Source organism: Musca domestica, unplaced genomic scaffold (assembly GCF_030504385.1).
Source record: "Musca domestica strain aabys unplaced genomic scaffold, Musca_domestica.polishedcontigs.V.1.1 85, whole genome shotgun sequence".
Lineage (NCBI taxonomy): Eukaryota > Metazoa > Arthropoda > Insecta > Diptera > Muscidae > Musca > Musca domestica.
The window spans coordinates 2,715,010-2,736,511 of record NW_026712418.1 but is presented as its reverse complement, the minus strand read 5'-3'; the positions used below and the strand labels follow the sequence as shown (position 1 = coordinate 2,736,511).

The 21,502-nt window shown below is 34.6% G+C and overlaps 3 protein-coding genes across 3 annotated transcripts; all 3 read left to right on the top strand.

The window, feature by feature from the left end:
* The first annotated feature begins 583 nt into the window (after nt 1-583).
* On the top strand, nt 584-1,776 carry LOC131800413 (adult cuticle protein 1-like). The gene is made up of 2 exons (XM_005175763.4): nt 584-665; nt 1,176-1,776. Exons 1-2 carry the CDS (start codon nt 660-662, stop codon nt 1,542-1,544), a joined length of 375 nt encoding a protein of 124 aa, XP_005175820.2. The 5' UTR covers nt 584-659; the 3' UTR covers nt 1,545-1,776.
* Nucleotides 1,777-6,885: 5,109 nt separating this feature from the next.
* Nucleotides 6,886-8,251, top strand: LOC109611607 (adult cuticle protein 1-like). Its single transcript, XM_005175764.4, has 2 exons — nt 6,886-6,971; nt 7,588-8,251. The coding sequence occupies exons 1-2, from the start codon at nt 6,909-6,911 to the stop codon at nt 7,972-7,974; spliced, it is 450 nt and encodes a 149-aa protein (XP_005175821.3). The 5' UTR covers nt 6,886-6,908; the 3' UTR covers nt 7,975-8,251.
* A 6,999-nt stretch (nt 8,252-15,250) lies between these two features.
* On the top strand, nt 15,251-16,444 carry LOC101899430 (adult cuticle protein 1-like). The gene is made up of 2 exons (XM_005187878.4): nt 15,251-15,340; nt 15,796-16,444. The coding sequence occupies exons 1-2, from the start codon at nt 15,278-15,280 to the stop codon at nt 16,180-16,182; spliced, it is 450 nt and encodes a 149-aa protein (XP_005187935.2). The 5' UTR covers nt 15,251-15,277; the 3' UTR covers nt 16,183-16,444.
* Nucleotides 16,445-21,502: the final 5,058 nt, after the last annotated feature.

The window sequence follows — 21,502 nt, the reverse complement described above, 5'->3', positions numbered from 1 at the left end:
TTAATGAAAATTTTCATTGGATGAATGAAAAAATTCTTATGAAAATGTTTCATTGATCCAATGAAGCATTTTTCTCTCAGTGTACAATCTTGAAATTTCGCATGCATATTGCTGTTCTAAAAGAGCTAAAATTATGAGTGAAATATGGGTGAAAGTGGAGTCCAAAATTTGGTAGTTTGAGAGTATTTGAATTTAGAATCAAATAATATCCGCTATTCTTTTCATATGGACTTTTTGTTCAAGAAGTGGTGGACATTTGCTAGTTATTTATGTATGTACACTTTGTCTCTTTAAATTTACATATGATTTGATCTGATCGACAACAATTATAAAATAGCTCAGGTGTTTGCTGGGGTTGGTGCAGGTTGACATTGAAGTTGTTGAAATAATTTCTGGAATTTATTATTCACAGAAATGCTGGACATAATGAAATGCATTGGCAGCATGTTAACCATGTGGAGGAGTGGTCGAGGGGTAAAAGTAAGATAATTAATAAAAGTATAGATAATACAACAACAGAGGTTTATAGATAAATTTACGATATTTTTCATATGCAGGGAATGGAAAGGTTTTGCTATAAAAGGTCGATTCGACGTTAAGATGTCAGTAGAGTTATTTGTAACATCAAACAAATAGCAATAGAACAAATTTTAACAAACATGAAGGTGAGGATTAAAGAAATAACAATAAAAGATTTTTTTATGGATATTGGTGAAAAAAAAAAAAAAAAAAAACAAATAACAGTGAATATTATATTTTCAAATTAAAATAAGAAAATCGATTTACGAATAGAAATATGTCAATGATAAATTATTACCAGGTGACATTTATGTCACGTTAAAGACGAAAAGGACCTTAAACGGAATTAAGAATTGTGTTCGCTTTAAAAAAAAATCATATGAATGAATACAAATTGAATTGAAAACTATGGAAAATGTGTAAATCTGTTGGGACACATCTAAAAAACGAATACGTCCCTAAATATGTAATGGTTTATGCAAAAAAAAAAACCGTAAGATCCAGGAGGCAGTGTTTCATAAAGAAGATGTAAATTAATCTTATTTTAAATATAAAATTATTGTTTCGAAATTGAAATAAATTACAGATATCTTGAAAATATTTATTTATTTAACATCCAAATATTATTTAACATCATTTATCCGTTATATTTCCAGTTCGTCATTGCCGTAGTCTTGCTTGCCTTGGCTTTGGGTGCCAACTCCTCAGTTTTGCCCTGGGGACCAGTCGTCGTGGGTGGTCCTCTTCCTGGTACTGTAGTACTTGGAGCTCATCCCCATGCTGCAGTCACAGTAGCTGCTCACCCACCTCATGTGGTTGCTGGCCCTGGACCTGTTCAAGTGGTCTCCGGACCCGTTCCTGCTGTAATTGCTGCACCCCATGTAGTTGCCGCTCCTGCTGTAGTTCCAGCCCATAGTGGTACTTTTGTTGCCAAGACCCGTGGTGCTGTACATGTTGCCCCATTGGCTGGCCATGCCCAATCTGTGGCCTCAGTTAACTTGCAACCTGCTCCAGGAACTGTTTAAAGACTCATTTTAGATAAATTTAAAGAAATTCCAGATAAATAGTTTTATTAAAGCTACAAACAAAAAAATTTAAATTAAATTATACATGCATTACTATCACCTTTTAAGCTGCTATTTCACCTTCATTGCAGTCTGTTAATCGTATCTAAGTCACAATTTCCTTTCCTTTTCTATTTTCATTATATTTCAGAAACTTTGAAAGAAGAATGTAAATAAAAAAGAAAAAATAAAATGAATCTTTTTAATGGAAATTTAATCTTTTGTAAATGGAAAAGTCCGAATTTAAGCAAAAGCTAAGTTCAGCCAACTTTACGTAAAGAATATATTTTTATTGTTGCAAAATATTATTGCAGACAAAACCAACTTATATGGTTATGCTATTTCGTTCATGTAAAACGAAAGCAAAACAAGTGGAGAGAGATGAAAATGTTTATAAGTGCGGTAGTAAGATTTAGAAGATTTTCCAGAAGAAGTTTAGTTTAATTTAATTCTTTATTTCTTTCTTTTTTATAGAGCTTACCATCTCGTCATTTGGGTAAAAAAATCTTTTTGTTGTAGTAGTCATTTTTAAAATAACTCCTGGGGAGAATATTCCAGACCAAAAAAAAAAAAAACAAGGGAACTGATGAGGATTGGTGGCTCTTTCCGAAAACTAGGTATTCCCTACCTACCCCCTGGTAAACATTACCATCATTCTTCACTATTACACAAACCTTGTTTTTATAAAAACAACAATAATGTGATTACGCTTAACTATTTTGCAACAACAAAATACTACGGTATCCTGAAAAAAAAAACATGCCAACACTGTTATGAAAATATTTTTATGCAAAAGTATCTGGATTCAAACGTTTCACTTTAAACTCCAATCTCCAGTCAGATCGGTGGGAGAATGCATTAAGAGTTTTCAAAAAAAAAAAAAAAACATTCATATCGTGTTTGAGGCATCAAATGAACGAAATCGGTCGAAAATATATATGAGAGCTATAACTAAATCTGAACCGATTTCAATATAATTTGTCAAAATTATTTTTTTTCTAAATTCCGTTCTGCATTCCAAATTTGGAGACAGTATCTGTAATCGATCAATAATATGTGCATACAAAATCTAAATTTTTGGGAGGGTTGCCGTTATATGGGGGATGCACGATATTGTTGACCTATATAGACAATTCTCTTTCAGGGGGTATAGTACTCACAATGAACTACATGTGTGGAATTACAGACAATTCCATTGGAAAGTGTGGCTAAAATCAAAATACCGAATAGTATGGGTGGGGGTGTACCGTTATATGGGGGATATACGACATTGTGGACCTATATGGTTAAATCTCTTTCAGGGAGTAAACTACTCATAATGAACTCCATGTGTGGAATTACAGAAAATTCCATTGAAAAATGTGGCTAAAATCATCAAAATACCGAATATCGGGGGTACCGTTATATGGGAGCTATACGATGTCGTGGACCGATATAGCCCATCTTCGAACTTGACCTGCTTGCAGACAAAAGACAGATCTGTACAAAATTTTAGCTTCCTATCTTAATTCGTTTTGATTGTAGCGTGATTACAACAGACAGACAAACTGGCCTAAATCGTTGGGTCTAAAATGATTATTTCGAGGAGTTACAAATGACGAACTTACTATGTATGGTGCAGGGTATAAAAAAATATATATAGTGGTTGGAAACGTTGTATGGGGCCATAACAAAACGTGAGTAATCCATTGCGAGTCTTATATACCAAATTTGACATAATTTCGTGGGTAAATGAAAAAAATTCCGTTAACCAATATGACAAATGTTTGAACTACAAATACACAATTTCACAAAAATCTATTAGAAAATTGGGGTTCAATCGTCAAAATATGTAATATCCGAAGGTACTGTTATATGTGCGCCATAGTATATTCAATGTTCTGCCACCGGAGCTAGAACTCATTACGAACTACAAATATCAATTTTAGACAAATCTGTGGAAAAATGTGGCTAAAATCATCAAAATACCCAATATCCGAAGGTACCGTTTTATGGGGGCAATCGAAAACCTGCACCTATATAACCAATGTTCTGTAACCAAAGCTGGAACCCATTACAAACAAAAATTGTCATTTTTAGACAAATTCGTGGAAAAATGTGGCTAAATTCATCAAAATACAGCATATCTTGAGGAACCGTTATATGGGGGATCACATTCCATATTCCAATAATATACTCCGCCACTAATATTAATTGCAATTTCAGGATTACAGCTCCATCCGTCCCACCAAATTCAAATTGTACTAAATTTAGTACCGTTTAGTACTTTTCCAAACTACCTCCTTACATCGACTCTATTACTAATTCCACATTTCAGGTTTTTAACTCTAACCACTCGCATAATACGAAATGGTACCAAATGTAGTACTTTTCGTACCGTTTTAGTACGAATTTCCAAAAACCCAGCAATATCTGACCCCTTCTGACCAAGAGTGACTCTCACTCATAATTTCAACATTCTGGCTTCAGCCGTTTCGTCTGGGCGTTGATGAATCGTTGAGTCAGTCAGCCAATTACATTACTCTTCTTCGTTCTACTATATCTATAATAGATGTTTTTACGTTTAATTGTTTGTTTGTAATTTAAACAGAAATTTAAGCTAAACAGATTTTCCTGAAAATTTCCATATATACTACAGCATCGTCTGAAAGTAACATATTCCATATTAATGTTTAAAATTCCAATTGGAACTGGAGATATGGCATCAGAATAGGATACCTCCAGAAGATTAATTTTTGAATGCACATATCTTTTGATCAGTCATAGATACAGTCTGCAGATTTGTGTAATGGAAATAAATGGAAATATTATATTGAAATCGGTTCAGATTTGGATATAGCTCCCACATATATTTTCGACCGATTTCGTTTATTTGATGCACCAAACATGATATGTAAGCTTTATTCCAATTAAATTTGGAATGATTGACGGGATTTGATCACAATATAGATTTCCCAATTTATATTGAAATCGGTTCAGATTTGCATGTAGCTCATATCTTTATTTTCGACCGATTTGGTTTATTTGATGCACCAAACACGATTTATATGTCCGATTCCAATGAAGCTTAGAATGAGTGACGGGATTTGATCAGAAAATATATTTACCAAATTATATTCAAATCAGTTCAAATTTAGATGAAGCTCCCATATGCATTTTCGGCTGATTTCAAATATTTGATGCACCAACTACGACATGTATGAAATTCGGAATAAGCGACGAAATTTGGTACAAAAATAAATTCGCCATATTATATTGAAATCGGTTCAGATTTGGATATAGCTCTCATATATATTTTTCGGCCGATTTCAAATATCTGATGCACCAAACAGCATATGTTCGTCCGATGCCAATGAAATACGAAACGAATAACGGAATTTGGTACAAAAGTAAATTTGGCAATATTGAAATCGGGAGAGGTTTGGATGTAGCTCTAAACATACATATTTTCTGTCGATTTTATATATTTGATGCACCAATATATATCTCAAATTTCGATTAAATGTGGAATTCGTAAAATTATATTGAAATCGGTTCAGATTTTGATATAGAACCTATACACATGTTTCGTGTATTTGATGTACCAAATTTCAGTGAAGTTTAGAATGTGTGGCAGAATTTGGCCCAAAATTATATGTTGTCTATTTATATGTTACTAGGCTAAAAGTAAACAAGTAAAAAAGCTTTAATTTCGGCCGGGTCGAACTTTGAATACCCTTCACCATTTGGAACAAATTTGGTAATACTCAAAACCAATAAAATCCGTTAAAAATTCTTTTAAAATCTTAAAAATGCCGAATGTAGCTGTTATATTAGGGTCTATACGATGACGTGGACCTGCATAGGTAACATTTGTCATAAGCCATAAAAATATTCAAATGCGAAACTTAAAAAAAATCGGTAACAATGTTGCTAAAATCATCAAATAATCGGGAGGTACCGTTATATGGGGCTATGCGAAGACGTGGACCTGCACAGACAATTTTCTGTCACCGACTGTAGTATCTATTATGAACTTCAAATACCAAACAACAACAATTCCGGTAAAAAATGTAGCTAGAATCATCAAAATACCGCATATTGGGAGGTACCGTTATATGGGGGCTATACGAAGACGTGGACCTATATGGCCCATTTTCAAATACCAAAAGTCCTGCAGACATAGTACACATTTGAGTAAAATTTTATATACCTACTTCATTTCGTTCGGAAGCTAGAGTGATTTCCACAGACGGACGGACATTGATAAATCGACATAGAATTGTATACTGATCTAGAATATATATACTTTGTGTGGTCTAAAATGTATATTTCGAGGTGTTACAAACGGAATGACAAACTTAATATACCCTCCATACTATGGTGGAGGGTATAACAACAATAAAGGGATAAAGCCTGACCATTTTGTAACAACAATATACTACGGTATCCCGAACAAACAAGCCAATACTGTTCTATGTTTCCACATATATTTTCGTCCGATTTCGTATATTTGATGCACCAAACACGCTATATATTTCAAATTTCAATGAAAATTGGAAACAAATTCGTAAAATCATATTGAAATCGGTTTAGATTTTGATATAGATCTTATACATATTTTTCGTCCGATTTCGTGTATTTGATGTACCAAACACGCTATGCACATAAAATTTCAATGAAGTTTGAAATGTGTGACAGAATTTGACCAAAAATTAAATGTTGTCTATTTATATGTTACTAGGCTAAAAGTAAAAAAGAAAATACACAAAAGTGTTATTGAGACTACTATCATTACCGTAAAATCTATAGGTTCATATGTATTGGTATCTAGAATCCCTACAATAGGTAGAAAAATGTCGTTTAACTTGAAAAGATTGCAGTTTTCTTTAAGGTTGGTATTTGACCGGGACTTCAATGTTATGTCTAACTCGTACTTAACAAGGATGTTTGCTACAAGTTAAAAATATAAACGTATATGCAAATGTAAATGTTGTTTCTTTGAGTGGACTGGCTTTGCTCACAAGTGCGAATTGGTTTGATCATTAAACTGCAGCTTGTAATGATGTAAAAATGTCTCAGGTGTTGTCATTGAGGTTGGTGTAGGTTGACATTGAAGTTGTTTAAATAGAATAAATTCTGGAATGGTTTATTTAAGTAAATGCTGGACATAATGAAATGCATTACCGGCATGTTATCTATGTGAAGGAGTGTCCGAGGGGTAAAAGTTAGATAATTGCAATAATTGAAAATAGAACAAAAAAAGTGTGAAGATACATATAAGATAATTTTTTTATATGCTGGGACAGAAATTGTTTTGCTATAAAAGGTTAGTGTTACACTGCGATGTCAGTAGTTATTTCTAACGTTTTACATAGAACAATAGAACAAAATCTAGCAAACATGAAGGTGAGCACTTCAGTGAGAAATTAAAAAAAGGATAAAAGGATTTTTTATGGATAAATTTATGTGAAAGGACATATATTAAAAAAATTAGAAATAGTGTTACATTGAATATGTGTAGAAAGTTCTTGTAAGATTTCAAAAAATTTACTTATTTGGTTAATAGCTTGGCTTAAGGTCATTAAAAAACTATGTTTTTATTTTTGAATTTTTCCTTTTTTATTCATCCAATATTTCGATTTCCTCCGGAAATCATCTTCAGGGATATTTTTAAAGTAAAAAGCTCGTCTATTGAGTTTAAATGTCACTATTTTGAAATTAATCGCTGACTTCTAACAAAGCAAAAAATCATATTCCCAAGAAATAATTATAAACTTTTTAATATAAAAAAGTGTTAAAAACAAAATTCAGCCATAAAAAACGTGAATTGAGGCAAATATACAAATCTATACGAAAAAGCGGGACACAAACTATGCTTTTTTTAAAAAATGATGATCGGTGGATTTGAAATCAGTAATTCAAATTAAAACAAAAAAGTTTAAAAAATCAATGCCAGATATTGCCTTCAAAGCTAGTTATGTATAAATATCATTTAATCATCGTTTTCCGTTTTGTTTTCCAGTTCGTCATTGCCGTAGTCCTGCTTGCCTTGGCTTTGGGTGCCAACTCCTCAGTTTTGCCCTGGGGACCAGTTGTTGTGGGTGGACCCCTACCCGGTACAGTAGTACTTGGAGCTCATCCCCATGCTGCCGTTACAGTAGCTGCCCATCCACATCATGTTGTTGCTGGCCCTGGACCTGTTCAAGTGGTCTCCGGTCCCGTTCCTGCTGTAGTTGCTGCCCCTCATGTAGTTGCCGCTCCACATGTTGTTGCCGCTCCTGCTGTAGTTCCAGCTCATAGTGGTACTTTCGTTGCCAAGACCCGTGGTGCTGTACATGTTGCCCCATTGGCTGGTCATGCTCAATCTGTGGCCTCAGTTAATCTGCAACCTGCTCCAGGAACGGTTTAAAGTGTCACTTTAGATAAATTTAAAGAAATGTCTGATTTAAATAAATTTTGTTAGATCGAAATTGAAAATCTCTACATACTTCTAAGGACATCCTACACCATTATTAGTTTTATCAACGCAACAAAGCTGCCACACACAAATTAGGAAAATTAGAATTCTTTATATAAATATTGTATCTATATATGCGTTTCTTACTCATCTAAGAGACGCGTCTCTTACTCTTACTTCACAAACTTAGGAACACATCTGTAAATAAAAAAAGAAAAAAATTAATACGAATTTTTTAAATGGAAATTTCATCTCTAGTTTAAATGATAAGTTAAACTTTAAGCTGGTTAATTTCCATGAAGATAGAAGTAATTAGTCGGTTTTGTCGGCAGCTGTATATCGCTTACTTAAAATTTCTTCAGGTTTTAAAATTCATCAAATGAGTCCGAAATGTTCAGTTATTTCTAAGGTGATCGAAAATGAAAAAGAAACGAGCGTCGAGTTAAATAGGATTCCCATAAATTTAAATGAAATAAATGGCAAAATATACAAAACTGATCGTAAAAAAGTAGAAAGCAGAGAACTTTAAATACCGTACACCATTTGAAAGAAATTTATAAATTAAAAAAAAAGCTTGGAAATTACTGTTAGAAATCATAAGAATACCAATATCGCGGTACAATATTGGTGGCTATAGGAAGACGTGGACCTGTAGACTGACTAAATTGAAAGTGTATTTTTGATGAATAAATTAAATAAATGGGAAAATATACAAAACTGAACGTAAAACAAGTAAAAAAGCAATAAGTTCGGACGGGCCGAACTTTTAATACTCTCCATCATTTTATTCATTTTACTTTCAAAATAAAAAAAAAATTAGAAAAATACTACTTAATTGAAAATCGTTGCATACGAAATTTTTTGTCATATGCTGTAATATCCGTTACGAACTTCAAATACGAAATTTCAAACAGTTCCAGAGAATAATGTCGCTAAAATCATTAAAATATCGAATATCGGGAGGTACTAATATATATGGGAAATCGCTGGATTCGAGGAGTTACAAACGGAATGACAAAACTAATATACCCTCCATAGAATGGTGGGGGGTATAAAAATCCCGAATATGGAGCGTTGCCGTAATATTTGGGTCTATACAAAGACGGGAACCTGCATAGGCAAGTTGTTTCATAGGCCGTAACAATATACCAATACCAAACTTGAACAAATTCCGTTAGATAATATCGCAAAAAAAAAAAAAAAAAACATAAAACTGTTTCATTTATTAAAGTACGGTGCTACATGAAGACCTGACCTTGACCTGCATTGTCAATTTTCTGTCACAGGCTGTAGTACCCATTACTAACTTCAAATACCAAATTTGAAATAATGTCGCAATAATGTACCGTTATATATGTTATGGTACATATTGAGAAGTGCAAATACAAAATTTAAAATAATTTCGGTGTCGCAAAAATCATCGAAATACCGAATTAAGGCAGGTATCGTTATATGGGGGCGATACAAAAACGTGGACCTATTTATATCATTTTCAATACCAAAAAATAAAACTTTATTAATCTCTTTTAGTTAAATACTCTACACACTGATCTACGGTTATGCTTATGCTTTAAGTCTTATCTTTGAATAGCTTATTCGGCTCATACGCCTCCGAAGTTGTTCCTTACGCTAGACGAGAAAGGGATAAATAATAATACACCAACTTTCTTTGTAACATTTCAGAAGCTTGTATGTTGAAATAAAAAATTGAAGAACGTTTTTAAAACATGATTTTCTAATGCGTTCCATAACCACTTTTTTGACACAGGTGCAAAATATCGTATACTACATAGAGCACATATACAAAAAATTCACCCTAAACAAAACTGTTTTACATTTAGTACAGATCACACACTAAGTACATATCCCATAAAACACCATTATATATCAAACATACTTTCCAATCTTGATTCTCACACCGAATTTCAAGTTCTTAGCTCTATCAGTTCACATAATAAACCAGTAAAGAAAGTCTTAAAGTCGGGCGGGGCCGACTTTATGATACCCTACACCACTTTGCTAATTTAGTAGAGCTGCGCATAACAATTAAACGTTTTTATGGGAGAATTCAATCATACACCCTATGATTATAATTAAAATTTAAAGTTCAAAGGACTAAATATGCCGAAGCATTTGTATCTTTTAAATTCGGACTTGTATTGCCCATTTGGTGCACAATTAATTTGAGATCGGATAAAAATAGATATGGGAGCTACATCCAAATCGGAACCTATCTTGATAAAATTTGGCAAAGATATTTCTGAGCTGTATTTGATATATTTCCCTGAATATCGTTGTTGCAGAGTGCATATTACGGCTGTGGATAACAAATATGACAAATCGGATGAACAGTATATATGGGAGCTACATCTATATCTGAACCGATCTTCACCAAATTTGACATACTAGCTTCTAGACTCAATTCGGTCGCAACTGCCAAATTTCATCCAATTTGGGCGAATATTAGACGTTTGGTGCACAATAAAAGGTAAATCGGACGAAGTTATATATGGGAGCTATATCCAAATCTGAACCGATCTCGATAAAATTTAGCAAATGTATTTCTGAGCTGTATCTGATATATTTCCCCAAATATTGTTGTTACAGAGTGCATATTATAGCTGCGGAAGACAAAAATAACAAATCGGATGATCAATACATATGGGAGATATAGCTATATCTGAACCGATTTCGATCAAATTTGGCATACTTATTTTGAGGTCCAATCTGATCGTACGTGCAAAATTTCGGACTGATATTACACGTTTGGTGCACAATCAAAAGCAAATCGGACGAAGATATATATGGAAGCTATATCTAAATTTTGACCGATTATCTCCAATTTCAATAGGGTTTGTCCTTGGGCCAAACAAATGATTTGTGCAAAATTTCATCTAGATAGGACAATAAATGCGAACTGTACTTTGTTTACAAAAATACATGGACAGACGGACGGACGGACATGCATAAATCGACTCAGAATGTGATTCTATGCAGATCATCAAAAGGAACTATGGGTCTATCTCGTTTCCTTTTGCCTGTTACAAACAAATGCACAAAGACATAATTCAGTATTCAAGTATTTAAGCCCTATCGGCTCACCCAAATCCAAATTGTAACAAATTTAGTACAATTTAGTAATTTTCATGTACATAATTAACAAGTAAGCAAAGGCTATAGTAGTGCGGGGCCGACCATGTGATACCCTACAATACTACAATATATTAGAAGCCCCCTTATGTCCAAATCCCTTGTGGAAGATTTCGCTTTTGAAATTATGTCATGGAGCATTGCCCAGATATTACCCAGGTATTTTGACCAGGGATATTTACCCAATACTTACACACTCCGTCGTGCTGTAAGTTGTTGTGGTCAATTTTACAGCTAAATATATTCCAATGGTCATCTTAAATGCTAGAATTCTTCCCTGTCCTTAACTCCTTCCTCAGGCGTGTCAATTGGCTTCATTTGTGTGATCTGGAATTTTTTTCTGTTTATGGTCCACTTCAACTCCTAAATATATTGCAGACATCTTTGAAAACAATAGACGTAGCCCTTATGAGCCGAACCCTACCCTTGTGAAAATTTTCATGAGGATCGGACGATAATTGCAATCTGTTTATATTAACCCAAACCTGTGTTGTAAGGGAAAAAAATTTTAAAAAGTATACACTTCAATATTATAAGTCAAATTGAAAAAAATCACATACGATGAAAAATATGAAAAAATAAAAAAATATCACAAAATACTACAAAATCTATATTAACATCATTATTCGCATCTTTTTATGCGATTTTTTTAGATTTTATACTCCTATGCCGAGAGGGCATTCTGAATTGACAAAATTTGTCAAAATCAGTCCAGCCATTCTAGAGAATGGCGAATTATTGGAAAATTTGACTTTTATTTAACACAAATTTTATGGTTTTTTTTCACCCACTAAATATTAGCCGATGACCATCAAAATTAGATGACTTCTGCTCAGCCCTAGGCTCTAGTCCCATGCTAGCTTCCGCGTCGATTGGTCTATAATTGCGACCTGTAGAGCAACTGCAAAATCAGAATTTTTTTCAGTTTTTGGTCCATTTCAACCCCATATGCGATCATCTCTAGGAGCAATAGGCTTCTATTCTCGCCCTAGCGAGACGTCCACCTACATTCTAAATTTCGTGAAGATAGGGCCGCAATTGCGACCTGTAGAGTGATTACAAACATGGACAGACGGACGGACGACTCAGCTCGGCGAGATAGTAAGATGTATGGATCTTTTCCTATGTGGGAAACCAATATTTCAAGGTGTTACATACTTTTTAGCCCAATCAAACTTATAATACCCGCAACACATAGCGTTGTAGTGTATAAAAACTTCGAAAACTACCCCCATAATCCCAATCCTGCCAGTAATGTTCATTTCAAATTTAATTCAATTTTCAACCGTTACTCCAAATTAAAATTGTACCAAAAATTAGTACCGTTTAGTCCTTCTCGTATAAATGAGCACACAGTTCCCAAACTACCTCCTTTCATCGACCCTACCAAATTTCAAGTTTTTAGTATAATAGTTTACATGACACGAAATGGTACTAAATGTACTACATTTTAGTACTTTTCGTACACTTGTAGTGCGAATTTTCAAAATCCCTTTGTTACATTCATCAGTGACCTTCATTCCAAATTTAAGAGCACTGGCTTTACTTGTTCGTCAAATACATGAATTTCTCAGAATCCAGCCTTATGTGACCCCTTCGGACCAAAAGTGACCCTCAGCAAAAAGTAAGAAGTCGAATTTGGAAATTCCTGCCGTAACGTGTACGAAAGGTATTTAATAAAAGGTACTATATTTTAAAATGAGCGTAATTGTGGGTTAGACAAGGGACATATTTTGGAAATACGTTCTATATGGTGTTCGAAATGTAGTTAATTCGGTAGGGAGTGTAATAACAAAACTGGAAATTTTAATTCGGGTACTCGGATCACTGTGAGTGTGTTGCTTTTAGATAATGAGGTTGGTTTGTATAAGTATAAGAGCTTCCTCAAATACAAAGGGTACCATATTTAGTACATTTTAATACTTTTCGTAGCGTTCTAGTAGGAATTTTCTGCCTTATCCGACCCCTTCGGACAAAAAATTTCAATATTTTAGCTTCAGCCGTTTCGTCTATCAGCCAGTCAATTGCTCTACTCTTTTATTATACCCTACAACACTATGTGTTGGAGGTATTATAAGTTTGATTGGGCCAAAAATTATGTAACACCTCGAAATATGCGTTTCCCACATAGGAAAGTATATATGGATCTTCCTAGCTCGCCGAGCTGAGTCGATCTAGCTATGTATGTCCGTCAGTCCATCTGTCCGTCTGTCCATGTTAATTTGTAATCACTCTACAGGTCGCAATTATGGCCCGATCTTCACAAAATTTAGAATGGAGGTGCGGGTAGGGCCAGAATAGAACCCTATTGCTTTTGGAGATGATCGCATAATATTTAGAGGTTGAAATGGACCAAATACTGAAAAAATGTCGGATTTTGCAGTAGCTATACAGGTCGCAATTGTAGACCAATCGACTCGGAATTTCGCATGTAGCTAGAGTTTAGGGCGGGGAAGAAGCCTACCAATTTGGGTGGTCATCGGATAATATTTAGCGGGTAAAATAGATCATATATTTTGTGTTGAAAAAAATCAAAATTTATCATTAAACCGCGAATATTTTAAATCCCGGCGTAATCACAAAGCCATGTCAAGGTTACTTCTGACCTTTACATTGATGTTAACATCCAACAAATCGGATATATGTGCGATATATATGTCTATCAAAGAAGATATGCTTGAAAGATCTCTTATATGTCGAGAACGGCTGAACTGATTTCGACAGTTCTCATTAATTCAGAATCGCCTCTTGGCAGGAAACAAAAAACGTCTAAAAAAATCGCATAAAAATATCTCTCTAAAGTTGAAAATATTGATTTTGTAACATTCTCTCATATTTTTTCAATTTTGTCATATTTTTGGCATATTTTCATTTTGAATTAAATATTTGGTAATATTTCTACTGCTAACAAAACTAAGTAGTTAGGATATCAGGATATCATATACAGATCTCATTTATTGCCCGATCTATACGAAATTTTGCATGGGGATAAGATGAGGGTCAGAATAGATGCCTAATCTTTTTGGAGATGATCGCCATATATTTAGGGGTTGAAATGGAGCAAAAATCTGCAAAATTGTCAGCAGATCGTAATTATCGCCCGATCCTCACGCACATTTGAGTGGGGGTTACCGAAAATATTCAATGTGGGAAATAGTTTGCCAACTTTTGTAGACAAAATAAGAAAATGTCAATTCCAGTGACTTTTTGGAGAATTCACAAATAGAGGAAAGACGCACTTCTGACTATTTCGTTAGCGCTGATTTCGTTGAAGAATATAGTCAAATGTCTGTATCTCATATAGATGCGTTTCAGTCAAAAACCAATAATAAATGTTAATCTTTTGCCACTTCTGAGAGATTATAGGTCTTGGGAAATATTGGTTCCAGATCTAGGAAGACCATTTACGTGCAACATCTACCAATAAATTGGAAATGAGCAAATTAGTTGAAAAAGTTGATATTATTCGAAAATTAGAGAACGAAACCTGATGGTTTTCTTTTATTATTTGTCACAATATCTTGTGAAATTCTTTCGAGTATCTCGCCTATATAAACTGTATCGTTTATTATAGTGTTATAGGGTATTCAACGGTCGGCACCGCTCGACTGTAGCCTTTGCTTACTTGTTAATATAAATTGTTGATGATGAAACGGCTGGGACTTCCAATGGTATGTCTAACTCGTACTTAACAAGGATGTTTGTTAGTAGTTAAAAATATATAGGTATGTAATATGCAAATGTAAATGTTGTTTCTTTGAGTTGACTGGCCTTCGCTTACAAGTGTGAATTGGTTTGATCATTAAACTGCAGCTTGTAACGATGTAAAAATGACTCAGGTGTTGTCATTGAGGTTGGTGTAGGTTGACACTGAAGTTGTTTAAATAAAATAAGTTCTGGAATGGTTTATTTAAGTAATCGCTGGACATAATGAAATGCATTACCGGTATGTTATCTATGTGAAGGAGTGTCCGAGGGGTAAATGTTAGATAATTACAATAATTGAAAATAGAACAAAAGAAGTGTAAATATACATATAAGATAATTTTTTTTTCTATGCTGGGACAGAAATTGTTTTGCTATAAAAGGTTAGTGTCACACTGCGATGTCAATAGTTATTTCTAACGTTTTACATAGAACAATAGAACAAAACCTAGCAAACATGAAGGTGAGCACTTCAGTGAGAAATTTAAAAAAGGATAAAAGGATTACTTATAGTTAAATTTGTGTGAAAGGACATATGCAAAAATAATTATAAATAGTGTTACATTGAATGTGCCGAATGTAAGATTTGTAAGATTTCAAAGAAAAAATGCAATTTTGAAATTCTTCGCTGACTCCATACAGAGTAAAAAATCATATTCCCAAGAAATAATTATGAACTTTTTAAAATGAAAAAGTAATAAAAACAAAATAAAAAATTCCGCCATAAAAAACGTGAATTAAGGAAAACATACAAATCTATTCGAAAAGCGGGACACAAACTACGATTTTTCTAAAAAACAAAACGATGATCGTTGGATTTGAAACCAGTAGTTCAAATTAAAACAAAAAAATTTATTGCCTTCAAAGCTAGTTATGTATAAATAGAATTTAATCATCGTTTTCCGTTTTGTTTTCCAGTTCGTCATTGCCGTAGTCCTGCTTGCCTTGGCTTTGGGTGCCAACTCCTCAGTTTTGCCCTGGGGACCAGTTGTTGTGGGTGGACCCCTACCCGGTACAGTAGTACTTGGAGCTCATCCCCATGCTGCCGTTACAGTAGCTGCCCACCCACCTCATGTTGTTGCTGGCCCTGGACCTGTTCAAGTGGTCTCCGGTCCCGTTCCAGCTGTAGTTGCTGCCCCTCATGTAGTTGCCGCTCCACATGTTGTTGCCGCTCCTGCTGTAGTTCCAGCTCATAGTGGTACTTTCGTTGCCAAGACCCGTGGTGCTGTACATGTTGCCCCATTGGCTGGTCATGCACAATCTGTGGCCTCAGTTAATCTGCAACCTGCTCCCGGAACCGTTTGAATTCATTCATTGATGAAATAAGAGAAACTAACCATGTCGCACGCTTTTTCTGCTATCTATCGCCTATGCTCCTTCCATTGCTACTTCGCCTTTCTTTCAGATTTCCTGTCTTATACATTCTAATCTTACTTGTCCTCACCACTGTCCTCTAAATCATTTATAATTTACTCTTAACTGTGACATTCTGAAAATTTGTGAAAAATAAATGTGCATTAAGTCAAATATGCCAAAATGTAAATAAATAAAATTATTAATAAAATAACAAAATAATTAAATCATTGTTTTTTAAATACAATAAAAGATACCAAGTGGAGGGGTCAATCTTATATTATCCTCCAAAATTGATATATTGAATTAATGTACAACAAATTAATTGACGATACTGCCCGAGTTTAGGTTTTTTAGGTTTTTTTTTTAGGTTCAGATTTCTATATGTGGAGATCCCTTGAAACATTTAGACACCACACAAAAGTGTTAATATAGGTTTATGTTCTCTAATAGCCCCAAAAACAGTACCGGCGATTTTAGGTATTTCGAAAGGTTTGCCATAATTTCTAAAGGAATAAGCAATAAGTTAGTATTTGGAATATCAACCCCATATAGATAGATAGGTTTGCCTTTGATATTGGCCCCAAATAATGGCTCCATGAAATTTTAAGGGTATCGCTTCAGTTAAAATCACTTTTCTTAACAATTTGCCATTTCAGCTTCTCAGTAGATCCAATTGAAAATGTGGACAGGGCTTTCACATACCCATGTTAGGGGATATTTTCCAATTGGGGATATTCCAAAATATGGTCCTTTATTGAACAATCGCAGCACAATGCAAATGTGAATATTCTTCTTTAATATTTATACCCTACAACACTATGTGTTGGGGGTATTATAAGTTTGATTGGGCCAGAATTTATGTAACACCTCGAAATATTGGTTTCCCATATAGGAAAGTATATATGGATCTTCCTAGCTCGCCGAGCTGAGTCGATCTAGCTATGTATGTATGTCCGTCCGTCCGTCCATGTTAATTTGTAATCACGCTACAGGTCGCAATTATGGCCCGATCCTAACGAAATTTTGCACGAAGGTGGGGTTAGGGTCAGAATAGAAGCCCATTTCTTTTGGAGATGATCGCCAAATGTTTAGGGGTTGAAATGGACCAAATACTGAAAAAATGTCGGATTTTGCAGTAGCTATACAGGTCGCAATTATAGACCAATCGGAATTTCGCATGTAGCTAGAGTTTAGGGCGGGGAAGAATCCTACCAATTCGGGTGGTCATCGGATAATATTTAGCGGGTAAAATAGACCATATATTTTGTGTTGAAAAAATTCAAAATTTTTCATTAAACCGCGAATATTTTAAATCCCGGCGAAATCACAAAGCCATGACAAGGTTACTTCTGATCTTTACATTGATGTTAACATCCAACAAATCGGATATATAGCAAAATATGTGCGATATATATGTCTATATATATGTCTATACATGCTTGAAAGATCTCTTATATGTCGAGAACGGCTGGACTGATTTCGACAGTTCTCATTAATTCAGAATGGCCTCTTGGCAGGAAAGAAAAAACGTCTAAAAAAATCGCCAAGCAGTTTCGGATGGCCATCCAAAAATATTCAATGTGTGAAATAGTTTGCCAACTTTTGTAGACAAAATACGAAAATGTCCATTCCAGTGACTTTTTGGAGAATTCACAAATACAGGAAAGACGCACTTCCGACTATTTCCTTAACGCTGATTTCGTTGAAGAATATAGTCAAATGTTTGTATCTCATATAGATGCATTTCAGTCAAAAGCAAATAATAAATCTTAATCTTTTGCCACTTCCGAGAGATTGTAGGTCTTTGGGAAATATTGGTTCCAGATCTAGGAAGACCATTTACGTGCAACATCTACCAATAAATTGGAAATGAGCAAATTAGTTTAAGTTGCTATTATTCGAAAGTTAGAGAACGAAAACGAAACGAACGAAAACCATCAGGTTTTCTTTTATTATTTGTCACAATATCTTGTGCAATTCTTTCGAGTATCTCGCCTATATAAACTGTATTGTTTATTATAGTGTTGTAGGGTATTCAACGGTCGGCCCCGCTCGACTGTAGCCTTTGCTTACTTGTTTTTGATATTTTTTTGTCATATTTTTATACCCTACATCACATAGTGGTAAGGGTATTATATCTTTGTGCATTTGTTTGTAATATGGAGAAGGAAGATAGATAGAGATAGAGGAAGAAGAGATAGAGGAAGAAGAGATAGATCCATAGTTACTTTTTTGAGGATCTTCGTAGAATCATTTTCTGAGTCGATTTATTCATGTCAGTACGTCCGTCCGTTTGTCTATGTATTCTTGTGAATAAAATGCAGGTCGCATTTATTATCCGCTTGAGATGATATTTCCCGAACAATATTTGCTTCGCCCAAGGACGAACCCTATTGAAATTGGTGATAATCAGATTTAGATATAGCTCCCATATACGAGTATCTTCAATAGATTTCGGGTTAATTGTGCAACAAATGGCCAATATCAGTCCAAATGACCGGAATTTTGGCACATCCGACCGAATGTAGCAAGTACGTCGAATTCGGTGCAAATCGGTTTAGATATAGCTATAACCCCAATATATATCATTCATTCGACTTGTTGTTTATCTGATTGTTGGTTTCGCATATTCTGCAACAATAGTACTAGATATCAGATACAGCCCAGAAATACCTATGCCAAATTTTATCAATATCGGTTCAGATTTGGATATAGGTCCCATACATATATTCAACCGATTTCGGGTTAATTGTGTATCATATGGCCAATATATGTCAAAAATTCCAGAATTTTGGTACATCCGACAGAACTCAGCCTAGAAGCAAGTACATATAATTCGGAGAAAATCTGTTCAGATATAGCTATAGCTCCCGTACATCCGATTTGGTATTTAAGTCTCCCACATTCGTAATATGCACCCCATATGAATGATGTTTCGTATTAGATATCAGATAGCTAAGAAATAAGTGTTTCAAATTTTGTAAAGATCGGCTAAGATTTGGGTTAATTGTACACCAAATGGCCAATCTCAGTCCAAATGACCTGAGTTTTGGCACATTCAACCGAATTCAGTCTAGCAGCATGTTAAGTTAAATTTGGTGAAAATCGGTTCAGATATAGCTATATATGATTCATCTGATTTGATGTTTAAGTCCCTCACATTCGTAATATGCATTCGAGTTCGGAAATACTTTTGCCAAATTTTATAGAGAATGGCTAAGATTTGGATATAGCTTCCATGTATATCCTTAATCTGATTTCAAGTTTATTGTTATGGGAGCTCTACTAAATATGCATAGTTGTGTAGGGTATCATATTGTCGGCCCCGCCTGTCTTTTGGCGTTTCCTTACAGGTTTGAACAGGAATTTCCAAAAAAAAAAAAAATCAGCATCAATTTTCCTCTTTGTGCCATAGATTGCTAATGACATGAAACATTTCAAATATCTGGAAATATTACATTTGTCTGAGTGTTGAGTTTTCAATGTTGGCATTTTGCAGTTAAAATAAATATTAAAGATACTGTCCTTTAATCTATTAGCTCTGCCGGCTGTGGAAATTAAAAGAACTGCAGACCATGCAATGACTGGACATTATAGGACCAACAACGAAAAAAATATACACTCTTATAAAAACATGAATATGTATTCGCAAACCGGATTCTTTAACATTCCACTTCACATGAGTTTTTAAAAAAAACGTCCTCTCACTGAAAATTCGCTTACCTTTGTTACTTAATCAAGATTTGTTACGGTTGTATTAACTGTATAAATCTCATAGCTCATACGTAACATTTTGTACAACTATCTTATTGGAGGTAACTAGCAAAAGCAAAAAAACCGATACAAATATGAAATTATATAAAATGCTGCAATTTCATAATAATTTATTTGCTCCACATTGAAATGGGAACTATCTCAACAATGAGTTCTTAACAAAATAAAAAAATATATTCGGTCAATGTTCTTCGAAGGCTTTAGGATATCATAAATCAAAAGATTTAATTTAAATAAATTCTAAAGTCACTGACTTAGATGACGGTCAGTTGGCTAAAAATAGATGACTTCACAGATATCAGAATTGCCAGACAATGTCTGTGATTGCCATTTGATTTGGTTTACGTCGACAAGCGATCAGTTTACAAAGTGTTTGAAAATGTTTCCCTTAATTTGCATCGTCGTCATCAAGCCAAGCCATGCATGGGGATCACGTTTTGCAATTTCATCCATTTAGTCATCATTTAAACGTCAAATAACATCAACTATTCCTACAAAAATGTCGAAAATTCTCTATAAAAATGTCAGTTAAAAAAAAAACAGTGAAATGAGTGTGCCGAGACTGCGGAACTGTGGGTCAAAATGGTAATGAAGTTGAGACTTAGCTCAAGCAATAAGAAATTTTGAATCTCAATAGAGAATGATGAGACGTATATTCAAGTCTGCATTTGATTCGAAGATGGGCTACATCTGTCCATATTACGGTACTCCCCGATATTCGGTATTTGATGAGTTTAGGCACACTTTTCAATGGAATGGTCTGATCTTCTACACAAGGAGTTCCTTCTAAGTACTTTACCATCTGAAAGAGAATTGTCCATGATATCGTATGGTCGTCATAAAACCGTACGCCCCGATATTCGCTATTTGGATGATTTTAGCGACATTATTCAACGGAATAGTTTCAACTTTCGTAGCTGGTCTGCATTCGCAAAGCATCATAACATATCTCCAACTATGCTATTACCTATAAACTGGTATCTGTCTAAGAATGCCACTACAGACTTCATCATATAGTCGTCTATCGATCAAGAGCCTAACATCGTGGGAAAGACCACCCCTCATCCTCAAGATTTGACTGCATTGGAAATTCAGACCTTAGGTTTTGACAGAATGTAGTCTATCTGACTGACAGGTAAAACCTCTCCTGAACTACTTATCTCATCTTATCCGAGATATGAACCTGATCCGAGATTATCTTTAGAACCGGCTGTAACCTCCTAAAATTAGGGTATTCTATTCCTAGCCGGCCAAGCAAGGCCGACGGTTCTTCCAATCCATGCCAGAATTCGAATAACTTTCCGAACGGTGATAGACAGGAAATAGGTCTGTAGTTGCCACACGGAGAGAGGTCAGAACCCCACTTCAGTATATGCTCGTTTGTCCACAGGAGCCTTTAACATGTGGTGTCCGTTGGAATTGCAATTTTCGAATTTCGAAAAAAGGAAAGTTGTGCTGAGTTGTGCTACGTTTGTGCTCAATTGTGTCGAATTTT

Coding starts and splice junctions, on each gene's coding strand:
- LOC109611607 (XM_005175764.4), top strand. CDS start 6,909: ATGTCAGTAGTTATTTCTAACGTTTTACATAGAACAATAGAACAAAAT. Junction 6,972..7,587: donor AAAATCTAGCAAACATGAAG/GTGAGCACTTCA, acceptor TTTGTTTTCCAG/TTCGTCATTGCCGTAGTCCT.
- LOC101899430 (XM_005187878.4), top strand. CDS start 15,278: ATGTCAATAGTTATTTCTAACGTTTTACATAGAACAATAGAACAAAAC. Junction 15,341..15,795: donor AAAACCTAGCAAACATGAAG/GTGAGCACTTCA, acceptor TTTGTTTTCCAG/TTCGTCATTGCCGTAGTCCT.